At 40.3% G+C, this 13,845-nt stretch overlaps 1 protein-coding gene across 1 annotated transcript; it reads right to left on the bottom strand.

Moving 5' to 3' along the window:
• Positions 1 to 513: 513 nt before the first annotated feature.
• farsb (phenylalanyl-tRNA synthetase subunit beta) lies at positions 514 to 13,145 on the bottom strand. The gene is made up of 18 exons (XM_015042928.1): positions 13,013 to 13,145; positions 12,547 to 12,602; positions 12,168 to 12,322; positions 11,917 to 11,989; positions 11,701 to 11,816; positions 10,694 to 10,844; positions 10,494 to 10,602; positions 10,319 to 10,389; positions 10,167 to 10,228; positions 9,246 to 9,297; positions 9,091 to 9,152; positions 8,650 to 8,857; positions 8,480 to 8,560; positions 8,293 to 8,385; positions 7,335 to 7,452; positions 6,951 to 7,103; positions 1,780 to 1,927; positions 514 to 1,443 (listed from the first exon to the last, which is right to left on the bottom strand). The coding sequence occupies exons 1-18, from the start codon at positions 13,068 to 13,070 to the stop codon at positions 675 to 677; spliced, it is 2,535 nt and encodes an 844-aa protein (XP_014898414.1). The 5' UTR covers positions 13,071 to 13,145; the 3' UTR covers positions 514 to 674.
• Between the last annotated feature and the right edge of the window lie 700 nt (positions 13,146 to 13,845).

The raw sequence follows: 13,845 nt of genomic DNA, 5'->3' as shown, positions 1-13,845 counted from the left end.
CCTTTTTGGGAGGCCTCCTTTCTATAGATTCTCTATCAGATTGAAATGGGGACTCAAGCTTGGCCACCATCACATCAACACTTCCAGTAAAAAGAAACTTATCGGAAAAACTTAGACTAAGCGATATGAATCATTCAGGGTTAACTCTATGCACTTTGTGTTGGGCTATCACACAAAAGCACACAAAAGTTTGAAATGTGAAAAAGTTCAATGGGTATGAATCCTGTAGTCTGCTTTCCTCCAACACTCAAAGACTCTCCATCTGCTGGTTGGTTCAGACCATCTGTTGCTTCACCGCATGGTAAGTGTGAAGCTTTGCTGCAGTCGAGTTAGAAGGAATGCCGGCACACCTGTCAGACTTCATTTTCAAGATGGACAGCCTTCTGTGCAGGTTACTTTAATTTAATGCTTCACTGACTGCAACAGTTTCCCTTTGAGAAGCAAATAAGACATTACAGATTCAGTGAAAAATGCTGAATTAGGCCATATGAAAAGATGCACTCAGAAGAGAGCTCAGCCAAACATCAGAATGCTTTTATTTGATGTTTCAAAGCAACGGATCAAAGAATAGAGTCTTTGACGCACCTGAGTTTCTATGGAAAGCTACCACACCGACTACAGCCGGGTCCAGTTGACATTAGCCAATGTCATTCAGTCGGTTAATTCTGTCCGATTCAGATCTTATTGAAGGCAGCCACGTCCACAGATTGAACATATTCCTCGAACCCAGTGATGGCTTCCTCCAGGAGATCTGTGCCCACTTTATCGTCCTCCACTACGCACCCTATCTGTAGCTTCTTGATCCCGTAGCCCACTGGCACCAGCTTGGACTGCCCCCATAGCAGGCCCTCCATAGCGACGCTACGGACGCACTCCTCCATCTTGGCCATGTCCGTCTCGTTGTCCCACGGCTTGACATCGAGGAGGATGGAGGACTTGGCGACGAGCGCCGGCTTCTTGGACGCGTACTCGGACAGGCGCTGCTCTCGGATCCGAGCCGCCTCTGCGCTCTCTTCGTCGTCGTCGGAACCGAAAAGGTCGATGTCATCTTCGCTGTTGTTGTTTGGGGAGGCAGGCGGAGTGGGTGGGAGAACAAACTGACTCCTGGCTGACGGGAGACGCGCTCTCTCGGTATGGAAGGACTTGATGTGGCTGTACCAGCGTCGGAGGTGGCAGAAGGCCTGCGAGGGCGGAGAGGGAATGGCATCGAACACTGCGGCGTCAGCTTGGGACACCGTGAAACCCTCTATGTAGCTTCTGTCTGCCAGGAAATCATTAAGAGCCTTGAGGCCTGCGTGTGAGCTCAAATCGCCAAGCACTGTTTTAGTTGAAGGCAGGCGAGATGGCAGAGCTGGCTGGGATTGGCTGAGAGCTGGAAACGGGTGCTTGAAGGTTTCCTGCATGGGAACGTCATGTGTGAGGAGGATTTCAGCAGTGTGGCCACTGAAAAAATCAAAGCAACACATAATAAGTCACTGAGTTTATTCACCATGCACCAATGAATGCATGAGAAGCCAAAATTAAGGGCATGCATGCATGCAAAACCCACACACAGACTCACAAACACAAAGAAGTCACGCTAATTTTTAATTTTGTGAAAACAGCCGTGTTATTTAAAAACCACTGGATCAACACTACAAAGCTGTACACACTGGTTGGTTCGTGCACCAATTACACAGACGACCAAAATCACAACCCATAAACACAAAACCAAACTACACATCTGGTTGATTTAGCAACCCATAAATGTTTGGTAGACGTTTAGGAAGGTGAAATCACAGGAAAGGTTCGAGGTCCATCTCCAAAGCAGAGCAGGGCATGGTCAGCTCGAAGCGGCCGATGACATCGGGGTGAAGGACTCCGAGACGCCCAACACTCGTCCCGCGGACAAAGATCTCAGCACAGCGACCCGGGAAGAAGGTGGAATCTGAAAGAAACGTTTTTAAAAAATTTAAACTTGGAAAAAAATATCAGAAAAGACCAAAAGCTTTTATAGGTGTATTTTAAGAACTCTTTTTTTTGTATAAAAGCAACTCAAAGAAATCCAGCTGAAAGGGAGAAATTTCAGAAGGAGCACTGAAGGGAGATGAGAATCATGAAGGAAGGCAGTGTTCCAGTAGCTCATTGTCTGCTGGATTTATCTTGTCCAAGAATAGCCTTGAGGTGTGCTTGGGATTATTGTCCTGGTGGAAGTAGCAAAATATTTCCAAGTTTCAACGATAAGGTTTAGATATTAGGTAAATTTTAGAAACATAGGTTTTGGCCACCAAAAGCATCACTTTCAGTCACTAAGAGATTGTTCTTGACACTGTGGCCAAACAACTCTGTTTTTATCATAAAAGCTCTCTCTATAAAGGTTGAATATTCAGAACAATATACAAATTAGAGTTTCAACATTGAGTGTCTGTTACGGCTTCAAGGTCAATAATGCAATTCGTTATGGGATATTTCACTAAATATTAGTTTGACTGTATGCATGTATGTGTGATTTTGACCCTTTTTGAATTAGAGAAAATCCAAAATAAATTTTACATTTTAATCATCCGTGTTTCTAAGAATGACTGAAGTTTAGTCCTTAAAAAGAATGGGAAAATAAGAACCAAAAGCATAGTTATTATGCATATTTATCTAATCCACCATCTGTGGTCTCTATTGTCTGCCAGTTTTTACTGCTGCCATTTGTCTCTTAGATGATTTTTTCCTTTGAAAAACAAGGATTTCTTCCACATCACAGATGTGTGAGTAAATCAGAGTGTGGGTGAAATTGTTCGGTTCAGGCTTAATGATCATCATTTGTTCGCCCACGTTCGTCATCAACTCTCAGCTCTTCCGCACCCCAAAACGAGGCACAACTTCCTGTGTGCAACAAAACTCCCAGATAAAAATCGGCGTACTCCATAAGTCCTCATAGACTCCAGTCATATTCAAAACTGAATGCTCAATTTTTTTTCACAAACAGACTGGCAAACAGACTTGTCAAGAGATGACAGGAAGCGGTGGTTACTACAGTAACCACCCCCCCCTTCTCCACACACATACACAAACGTGGCATGCTCCCATAATGCCTTGCTTCTTCCCACGCTGTCTTGCTAATGGGTTCCAGAGCACACAGCCTGGACGTTCTCTCATCACCGTGGGGGAATAATAAGAGGACCAGAGCGAGAGGGGATGACATCGCGGCGGGGTAATTCTACCCCTCACTTTAGCCCCGTGTCCATTAGCAGGACTTTATCAGTGGAGTTGCTTGCGTTGGCAAGCACGTCATTAGCTTGCAATATAAATGGGAAGCCATGGCAACTATATAAATAGCACCGGGGTATATCCTAAATAACTGAGCCGTCAATGAAAATCCTCCGCTGGAGCCTGGCAACATTCCACACACTTCATCTTTCAGGAGCAGAAACGGCAGGCGGATCGATCATTTCCCAGCTGATGATGCTGTGGGATTTGAGACTATTAATCAAAAATCCTATTTTCACTTTAGAACCATTCTCGCTTCATTTCTGCAAACAGGCAACTTCAGGTTAGAAATAAAAGACAATTAACTCAGGTATTTGCCTTGACTTGGTGTAAAATAGGAGGAATATTTTATAGAAAGACCTAAAACAGCTTTTTAGTAGCACTTAATGCAGAAGTAAATAGTCGGTCCTTGTTCCTTGTTAGAAAAAAAATAAGGGAGCTTGAAAGTCTAGCTGCCATAATTTGCATTTACTCAAAAATAGCAGTTTCAAATAATAATAATTTTAAAAAAAATAGAGAAATGGACACAAAATATGATGTATTTTGCCTCTGGATGTTTCTGTGCTTGTTCAGACTTTCTGGTTCAAATCTTATTGAAGAAAGAAACTTTGAGTCAGTGCGTAAGTTTTCATCAAAGTTGACAAAAATCCCATGCGGCGTACCCCAAGGTTCCAGCTTGGGGCTCCTGCTAGTTAACAAATAAGATAAGTTATCGCAGTTATGCAGATGATACACAGGTCTACATTACATTATCACCAGGCAACTGAACCAGTCCAAGAATTGAACAGATGCTTATCAAATCAATGCGTGGGTGTGTCATGACTTTCTCCAGCTGAACAGAAATAAGTACCAACAGTGGTACTTGTAGCACAACTTGAGAAACACCGATATGAAGAATAACATCTGAGGATTGAATGAGCATGACGAATATGTTCAACAATTGTTTCTCTTGGTGAGACTAACCATTTTTCTTTTCTTCTAAAATTTTTAATTCTATTTGAGTCTGAATATAAACCTTCTATGTTTGGGATATATTTCAAATAATTCTACTCATCCATTTTTTTTTTCTTTTTCAATCAAGAGTATTCAGTGAGCCACATTTTAATCACACAAACTGTGACAACAGCAAATCGATATCTGAACAAATAAAAGACTTGCTCCAGGTCGAAGTCCCTGCCCTGATAAATGGACCGGGGGTTTGCATTGGACACAGTTGTTAGGTGAAACATGGGCATCCGTCTCCTAAGTGATCCTGTCTGACTGCGGATCCCTCGGCTCGTCACGTCATCCCCTTTCTCCAGGTTTGGAAATGGAAGCTAACCTGACACGGACTCCCCTGGAGGGGTCCTGCCTCGCCCTTTGGATGGACATATCGTGAGGATGCCTGAAAGGTTAGCTGGGGTCATGACCTTGTAATGGGGCTAAGGACACGCTGGCATATGTGGGGAGGCGCTAAAGGTGCAGCGTGGAAAAAGAAAGAAAATTGTATGCTGCGTTTCTGTCCCACTGCTGAGCACTGCAGTAGCTGACGTGACTCCCATGCCCGATCTGCACACCGCAGGCGGTGCACGCTCCTCCAGGCTTACGTCGCACTGTCACACTCTTTGGTCTCCTCTCATTTTCTCCTCCACCTCCCTGTCTGCCTTCCCTTGATCCTCTCTGCTCTCAAGCGCATTGATTTACAGTCTGAATGGACCGTCTGAGACCGGAAGAATCTCCGACAGGGCGACCTTGGAGGCAGGCAGGCCAAGGGATGAAGGCAGTAAAAGGTGGGTGGAGATGGAGAAAAGGAGATGAGTGAGAAATCCAACACTGCAATGGATTTCTCCATTGCAAACAGAAGCCATGACAAACACAAACCTTTCTGATTGCCAATTTCACAGGGATGGAAGACGAAATCAGCCCAACTCATCCTTCTGCTTTTCAAGTTAACATCCTTCCTCAGATATTATTGTTCCACCTCCACATTGATAACATTCATGCTCTGCAGTGCAAAAAAAAAAAGAACTGCGGCCAGGGGTTTGAAAAAGCTTGTGGTTCTGCGTTTCTTACTCCATCTCTCATCGTGACAGACAGCCCTTTGAAGGTCATTCTGACACATTTCATCACAAAAGGAGAAGGTTGCATTTTGGCCCACAACCTCATAAACACTGAAGCTGATGTGACAACTTTGAGTAAATGATAGCACAAACAAAGTCCAGTGTTGTTCCAGTTTATTTGACAAACTGTGATCCAATTGCAGCGTTGGATGGTGGACAAAATGAGACCCGCTTTTGTAAAATGATGTGAAAACATGTAACGCAGCCAGAAGCAACATTTTTTTTTTATTCTAACTCGAGTTCCTTGATACTGAAAATTTGCCAATATTCTTAAAATATCAATTATTTTTGTTTTGCTTTGTTTTGTTCTAATCACAGCACTTACACAGTACTGATTTATTCAGAGGGTTCCTACATTTTATCCAATCAACAGTGTAGAATGTTATTCATGAAGGGACATGTTGATCCTCGGCTGCAACAAACATCCACAGGTCTTTTATTGAGTCAGAATACTCCAGTTAATGAATCAGTTACTCAATTAGTTGATGATTAGTTCAATCATCAATTCAACTCAACAGTATTAATAATTTCAGATATCTTTTCAGTTAATATGTAGTCAGAACAATCTCAAACAGTCTGGAAGTATAATCACTTTTTGTTTTTTTGTTTTTATTCCACACCATTACTAGTCTGGGAAATATTTTTTCAAATTCTTTAAGACTACCTTGTAATTAACATGTGCAATAACCATGTCACGCTCCAAATTTTATTGCCTTGGATTAACGCGTGAAATCATTAACCGGTTCAGACAAAAACATTTTTAGCCAGCTCTGTATCGCTCAGAGCAAGCTGAGGTCCGAAAGTGACGGTGTGTAAAGAGCTGGAGTCCTAAAGCAATGGATCCAGTAGGGAAACTCAGGGATCTCCCTCTGGAGAAACACTTTCCAAGTCTTCCAGAGAATGTATACAGTATACAGGGAACTCAGTTTTATCCAGGATCTTAATTCTTCAACCCTGAGCCATATCTTGGGACCACATGGGGTTGGAACTAGAAGGAGGTGAATCAAGTGCTTCCCCCTTTGTGCTGGGATTGATTTTAAATGACTGGATGCCAACTTGTAGATCCTCTGCCCATCTTTGCTCCTTAAACACAGAGCTTTTCAGAAAAGCTCTTCTTGTATCTAAATGACTATATCTGGCTCATAAGATCACTTGGTCAAAATAACATTACAGCCCCCGTGTTGCTACTTTTTTTAAAAATGCAACTGAAAAGACATAACAGGAAGCATATTAAAATCAAACTGAATTAGTCATTAGGACTTGTGTTTGTAATTTATGTAACCATCCAGATCTTAGGCTAAATTTACAAAGTAGACATGCTCACTACACTACTTCCACTTGCACCTCAAACCCCATCAGATTTCACCTACACTAAGCTGCACAATTTACCATGGAAACAGCAAAATCAACAATCCTCTCCTAACAACCAATGCTGGTTAGGGATTTACATAATCCAAACAAAACCTGCCTTATATCATGTTTCTGATCATTAAATTAAAAATCTAAAAAAAAAACGAAAAAACTCCATAAAACTGTGTTTTTCTGTTTTAATGGACTCTGAGCCAATAGAGCACACTCCTTATCGGATTTAATTGAGTCCAGATTGCTTACCATCTGCAGCCTGGATGTGGTATCCCTCTCCACGAGCTGCTTTCACCTCCAGCAGCTGCATGGTTCGGTCCAGCAGGCCGTGGATCACCTCAAAGCCCGGAGTCTTGTTGTAATAAATAGCACAGAAACGCCGACTGTTCCTTGCCCCAACATCTGGGTGGAGGAAAGAATTTAATGTAACGATGCTCAAATTTGTTGGCGGTGTGCATTTGTGCACCTAAAAATAAAAATAAAATAAAAAATGAATACAAATTTAATAAAAAATAAAAGTAAAAATAAAATGTCCTCTAAAAAAATAAATATCTGATTTCTGTTACTCAGGCAACAGCAACCTCCAAATGGGCAACGTGTCATACATCGTCTCACGTTCAAGCATATTCACACCTTTGCTCTCGTCCTTCAGCACCACATCAGATATCTCAAACAGTTTGAGAGGAAGGGGCATCTTCCTGTTGGCAGCTATGGTTTTCAGCAAACCAGGAAGCAAAGTGGTGCGCGCCACCTGGTGGAGGAAGAAAAACATTGGGAAAGTCGAAAGCATGGCGGCAGATTAGTAAAGAGGAAAAGGGCACCACCTAGTGGAAGAATAACAGTACAAGTCGGATCGACATGGTTTGAAAAGTTTGACTTAAAATGATCATGTTCCGTTATAGGATCAGATGAAGGGAAGAGATTCTTTGCAAAAAAGTTTTTACTCTTTATAAGTTTATACTCTTATATCTGGATGAACTTGAGAATGCCAAGGGATGACCCAGAATGAGCAGGAAGTGTCACCATGGTGATGACAGATGTATCAAATTCTCAAAAGAATGAAGTTTTAATATCATTTTAAGCCAAAGAAAAAAAATTGCAGAATTGACATTTTAAACTTTCTGTAGCATCTCCAACTAGCGATTAATTTTATAAATAGTTTTCACATTTTTAAATAGCTTTAAATCCTCTTGTATTGCTTTGAACACCATCACGGCGTGCCCACATAAAAGCATTTTCAGAATTAATTTTAAATTGTAGGGTGCGAACATTAGTCAAAAAAATATTGTACTCGTTTCCGGTCAAGTACATTTGAAATGAAAAAAATATAAATAAATAAATGGACAAATATTGACGCATCTTCAGTCAAATGGTAAAATCTGTACAGCACTCATGTTAAAGTTAAATAGAAAACAGTTTTGAGAGAATTACCATTACAGTAGAGGATAGATGGTAGAAAGCAAGATAATTCTCATAGAAGGATTTTATTTGACAAGTAATCTGCCTCATCCTTTATCCCAGAGTGAGTCTGTGCTCAGTGGGAAAGTCAGTGTATGTAATTATTCTGTGTTTCTGTCAAACTGCATCTCACCTGGAACTCGGCAGTCTTGGGGTTGGAAATATGAATAGCTCGGGTCTCAGAGATCTTTTTTCCAAGCTTGTCTGCTATATCTTCTTGAGAACACTAAAACAAGTGAAATAATGACCATTTTTAGGTTTACAGAAAAAAAAAAAAAGCAAGCTAAGGTTTATATTAATGTAATTTTATCTTTTTTCACCAGAGCAAAGTTGAGAGCCTCTGTGAACCCAGCGGCTGCCAGGTCTTGTCTCAGCAGCTCTGTCAGTTTATTGAGAGGAAACTGCAAACAAACAAAAACGAGTTTCACAAGATGTAACATTGTCTGGTGCTTCTAAAGACGAGTCGTTTATAGAAACCAAGACGTGGCACCTGGTTGGCTACGGTGTAGGTGTGTGGCGTCGTGCGGGTGATGTTGTTAAACCCGTAGGCGATGGCGGCGTCCTCCATGATGTCACAGGCGTGGATGACGTCAGGACGGGTGGGCGGGATCTCCACCTCGATCTCGTCACCGACGCCGGTGGGTTGGGAGAGGAGGCACATCCGGGTCAGGAGCTGAGCAATTCTCTCCGTTGATTCCCTGATGGGAGCAGGAATGAAGGAAAAATGTCAGCATTTGTTTAAAAAAAAAAACTTATTTGTCTTTGTTGAAAACAATTGGATGCAGTGCCATTATTGCTGAAACATTGATGGAGTTCCTACAACATCTGAGAAGATTCGATATTTACTTGGAAACTTTGAAACTGTATAAATGCTGGTTTGCATGCATGTAACTTGCATATCTTAACACAATGAGTAATTCAAATGAGTTACCTAATGCCAACTTTTTTATTGATGAACTCGCCAGACAGCTTCTCCTTCCTGTAAGCCAGTTCCTGCAACACAAACCAGGAAACAGCAAAGATTTAGAGATCATGTCAGTAAAGTGATTACTGTTCAAAAGAAGAAAATAGAAGTAGAAACAGTACGGGGTATATGCAGGTCTTTCCATCTGGGTACACCACTTCAGCCTGCTCCACCCTGCAGAGGAGAAACAAATTAATGAGAAATTCAATATTTTTCAATGACTTCATGAGCCTTTGTTGTGAAGCCAGCGACTGTGAGCTTAGCAAAGCAAAGCAAGCACAAACGAAGCATAAAGCAAGGCGTCCAACTGGAGGTTACACTAAGAGATCATTAAATGATCAATGTAACCCTTAATAACTTTCTGGCATCTGAATTTTGTTTCAGTAGTGCTGAACCAATTAATCGGATTAATCACGATGAAAAAGGCCATTTGCTGCGATATATGTATCATATAATTAAATTATTTTTTATTTGAATCTTTTAATGTAGTTTTCATATCGTTAAGATGAAAACTAAATATAAATTACTAACTTCTTAATCTGATCAATCATCAGAAAAATTAATAGAACAATAAATTACTAAAATAACTGTTAGTTGCAGCACTACTTTTCAGCCCTCTCTAAACAACAGATTTGGCAACAATTTTATAAAATGTACACAGACTTGCAGAAGTATCCATATAAATTCAACTACAACTGAATCTGTGGCAAGTCTTAAAAGCTGCTGTTCAAAGATGCTCTTCATTCAGTGTGACTGAACTCAAACTATGTATAAAAGTAGAATGGACAGATATTCTGCAGATGGTTGTAAGCATCAACCTGAATACAAATACACACTTTTTAGATTTTTAAATATTCAAAGAAATTTTTATATTCAACTTTTTTTCATTTAACTTCCTCATTATCTTCTACTTTGTCCTGATCCATCACAGCAAATCCTAGTGACATGTTTGTGGCTTTTATGCAACAATACGTCCGAGAGTTTGAACTAGAAGTGAAAACCTATTTCAGCAAACAGAGGTGGCTGAAGGAACGGAGACTCACGTGAAAGGCTGAGCACAATACTCGCTGAACATGGTCACGATCATGTCCAACACAATCTTTGCCTGCAGGGAAGAACACGGCGAGGGTTGAGCCCGTTTCTAATGGCAACAGTAAGAGGTGATGAGTTTCCATTTGTCTTGTCTCGGTATTACCTTAGTAAGATCAGTTGCCGTGCACTCGATGAAGACGTTCTTCGTCTTTAAACTGATTTTTGAATGGTCCCCTGGAGCCAGAGCAAACTTTCTAACTCAGTATTGTCTAAACTGTACAGTAGTCTTGTTCATTTTCAAGTTTACCACAAAACTGAAAAAGAAAATAAAATCTCACCATTGATTATAGGAGGCATTGACAGTACAATGTCGTTGCTGTCGTAGATGACTGGATACACAGGCTTGTCTTCAATAATAGGGAGATAATGTCTCAAGTGACTGTCTGTCTGTGTGAACAACACGATTACGATTAGGTCAGCTGTTAGCATAATGAGCTGCTCTGAAGACCAAAACCCAGGTTTCTAAAACCGCTTTTACCTTGTAGAGGCTCATGAGCTGGGTAGCGGTGTACTCTTTGGTCTGGTTTAGCGGTCTGAAGCAGATGTCTCCGGGAGCTTTGGCTGTGTAGGTGAACGGGCCTGAGATGGTGTCCAGGTCATGGGTGCCAATGGCAACCAGGCTCCTCTTCCTGGATAAACACAGTTAATACTTGACTCAGTTAGAATGAATGAAAAAGACAAATGCTTTTTCTGTCTCTGTCAATCAGTTTTATTGGATATCGTCTTGAAAAAGCCTAACTCATTGCTCTAATTCAGCACTTTGAATTCATCTGTGGAGTCCTGTTCATTAAGCCATTATGTTGAATGCTTTCCTCATTATTGATATGAAATGTCAAGTGCCCCATATTAAAATAAAATAAAATAAAAAATGAAGAACAAAAACAACTATCCAAAACCATGACTGTGATATCAGTGCTTCCATGTTAGGGGTGGGCATTTATTATATCGTTTATCAGTTATCATGATAAAGTTCTTATAATAATTTTGAAAAATAAATTATTTATGACCTTTTTTGACATCATAAATTCTAATTAATGGTCCCTATTGTCAGGTCTGTTACTTCTACTATTTTTTCCATTATTTGTTCAACTAAAGGATCAATAAAGATCAATAAATTTTCAAATGTGCGAGTAGTTTGGTGATACAAATCACACTTCCTTGTGACTGATGTCCTAAAGAAGCATAGTGCAAATGCATACGTTTTTCAACAGCTGTGTCTGTGTTTGGGGGGCTATGATTGCTGTGCCATGCAGTCAGAGCCGGGTAGTTACCTAAACAAGAAGTAATAACTAGTTCTTGTTACAATTTTTACTGTAATCATAATAGTACCACAAGATATCGTGATAATTCCTATTCCAGGTGTTCCCGCCTAAGCTCAGCGCTGACCGGCAGCCTACGTTGTGAGTAGATCAGCTTGGAAAAACACTACAGAAGTGATAGAAACCTCCACCTGGTGCTCAGACGTCATTACTCTTCTGCACTGACCTGCAGATGTTCTGATGTAGCTTCTCCTGCAGCTCAATAAAACTGTCATAGCGCTCCTGAGTGAAAGTGATGTTCCTCAACACTGCTGCCACGGCATGGGGTCGCACTGCTGCTGTCTGGAGAAAACACATCAAAAACACTTTATTCCCTTCAAAAAATAATGTTCTGTTTTTCAAAAGGAACTTCAGGCAACACAACAAATCTCTTCTCTCACACCTCTTTAGTGATGATCAACCTCTGAGACTCCCCACTGTCTGGGCTCAAGCGTCTGTATCGAGGCGCCTCGAGCCTGAAACAATATTTTATTTGTATCAAAAGTAAAACAATTCAAGAAAAAAAAAAAAGAGATGCTTTTAACAACAATAATTGTTTGTATTTAAATCAGAAATTCTTCATTTCTTTCCCCCAACAAACCATTTGATCATACTGGATAACATTCCTATTCAATGAAGCAGGGTGTGACTCACTTATTCTTGAAGACCTGCAGACCACGGACAAGCCCCTCCAGACACAGCAGGTCGTAGCGGTTAGCTGGCACGTCGATCTTATACAGAATAACATCGGATGCATCTGAAGCTTTAGAGTCTCCCTGCTCCTTGCTGATTATCTCCCTTTCTGAGGTCTGGAACAGAACCAGAGCAATGATGGTTTATAATTTTCTTTTGTTGTTGTATTTACTCATGTCTACAAATCATCTGTAATTTTATATTTTACTAATTTTTTTTAAAGAAAATTCCAGATTCCTTGTAGGCAGTTGAACAATTCATGCCAGTAAAGCTGCAGTGTTTTTGTTTATCAAGTATAAACAAGCATTTTGGGTTTATGTAACCAAAATAAATCACTTACAATTTCATCCAGCTCCAATCCAAACTCAAAGCATAACTCGTCAAACTCCTCATCGGCTATAACAAGAGAAAAACTGTCAGCAATAATGTATATTCAGTTCATCAGCCATCTGACGATGTGTCTGCAGCTGGAAGAGAGGAAATGATGCAATCACACAGACATAAGCTGAAGAGATGTGAGGCGTTTTACTTTATTAAACCAACACAAACGCTAGCAAAAAATAACTCACGCTTAAATAAACAGAAATCTGCCCTCAAGTAGTAGCATGTTTTTCAGAAGCTAAAAACGTTATGGAATAAAACTTGATGGTTAGCTGAATTTAGCTGTTAGCACTCAATCAATGAGCTGACAGGCAGCAAGTTCAGTTGCTATCATGCTTTCTTATTTCTTTCAAAGTCTAAAACGCCCATAGAATCAAAGACAGACAATTTATCAGTTAATTGTGAAAGAAAACGACAAAACTTACTGTATGTTCGGCCCAGAGCCTTAAAGAGAAAGTCTCTTTTAACTCCGACAGTCGGCATGTTTAGCTGCTAATCGTAGCCAGCTCAGAGGTGAAAGGACCCTACTAGTCGAATATAGCTGTCTGCTGCAGTGCCTGATTCAAAATCGGATCGTAAGCTATTTGAGTCCATACCGCCATCTACTGTACATGAATGTGTAATATCCTTATCGTCCACACACTCAATTCAGTTTTTTAGTTTTTTGTCATGACAATAAACACGTAATGCGTTCATAAAAATAAAATGGTTGTCTTTATTTCCTTCAGTTCTCAATATTTATTCTAGGCTCTTTCAGGTGTATATTTAGCAAATAAACAATATGTAGGACTTTTGATTCACCCTTTCGTTTCCCAAAAGGAATTGGATTAAAAATCCTGAAAGGAGAAGAAGGAAAAACATCAGTAAATAGTATTTTGTACTTAGTCACAATAATGGAGAACTGCTTCGGATGGATGGATGGATGGATGGATGGATGGATGGATGGATACCATTGTAAAACAAGAAGCAATTACTTCGGGAAATAAAAAATATATATATATTTTTCCATTCAGATTGTTTTCCATTCTTATCACAGTAGAAACTATTTCAATCAAATGGTTTTCCAGGCTGTATAAGAAGCCTGAACTGATACGTTCGTCAACATAACTGGTGCTGATTCAGATTCTGAAGTTTCCAGGCAAGCAAGAATAAAGAGTCCAAAGTTTATTTATTCCTCGGGCAGGCTCTGTCAACGACAAAACGCACGAAAAGATAAAATAACCTTTATTTATTTTATCTTAAATAACCCTAAAACAGG

Source organism: Poecilia latipinna, unplaced genomic scaffold (genome assembly GCF_001443285.1).
Source record: "Poecilia latipinna isolate Pla-1442-1.1 unplaced genomic scaffold, P_latipinna-1.0 Scaffold608, whole genome shotgun sequence".
NCBI lineage: Eukaryota > Metazoa > Chordata > Actinopteri > Cyprinodontiformes > Poeciliidae > Poecilia > Poecilia latipinna.
Note: the sequence above shows the minus strand (reverse complement) of the source record. Positions and strands in the feature narration are given on the sequence as shown.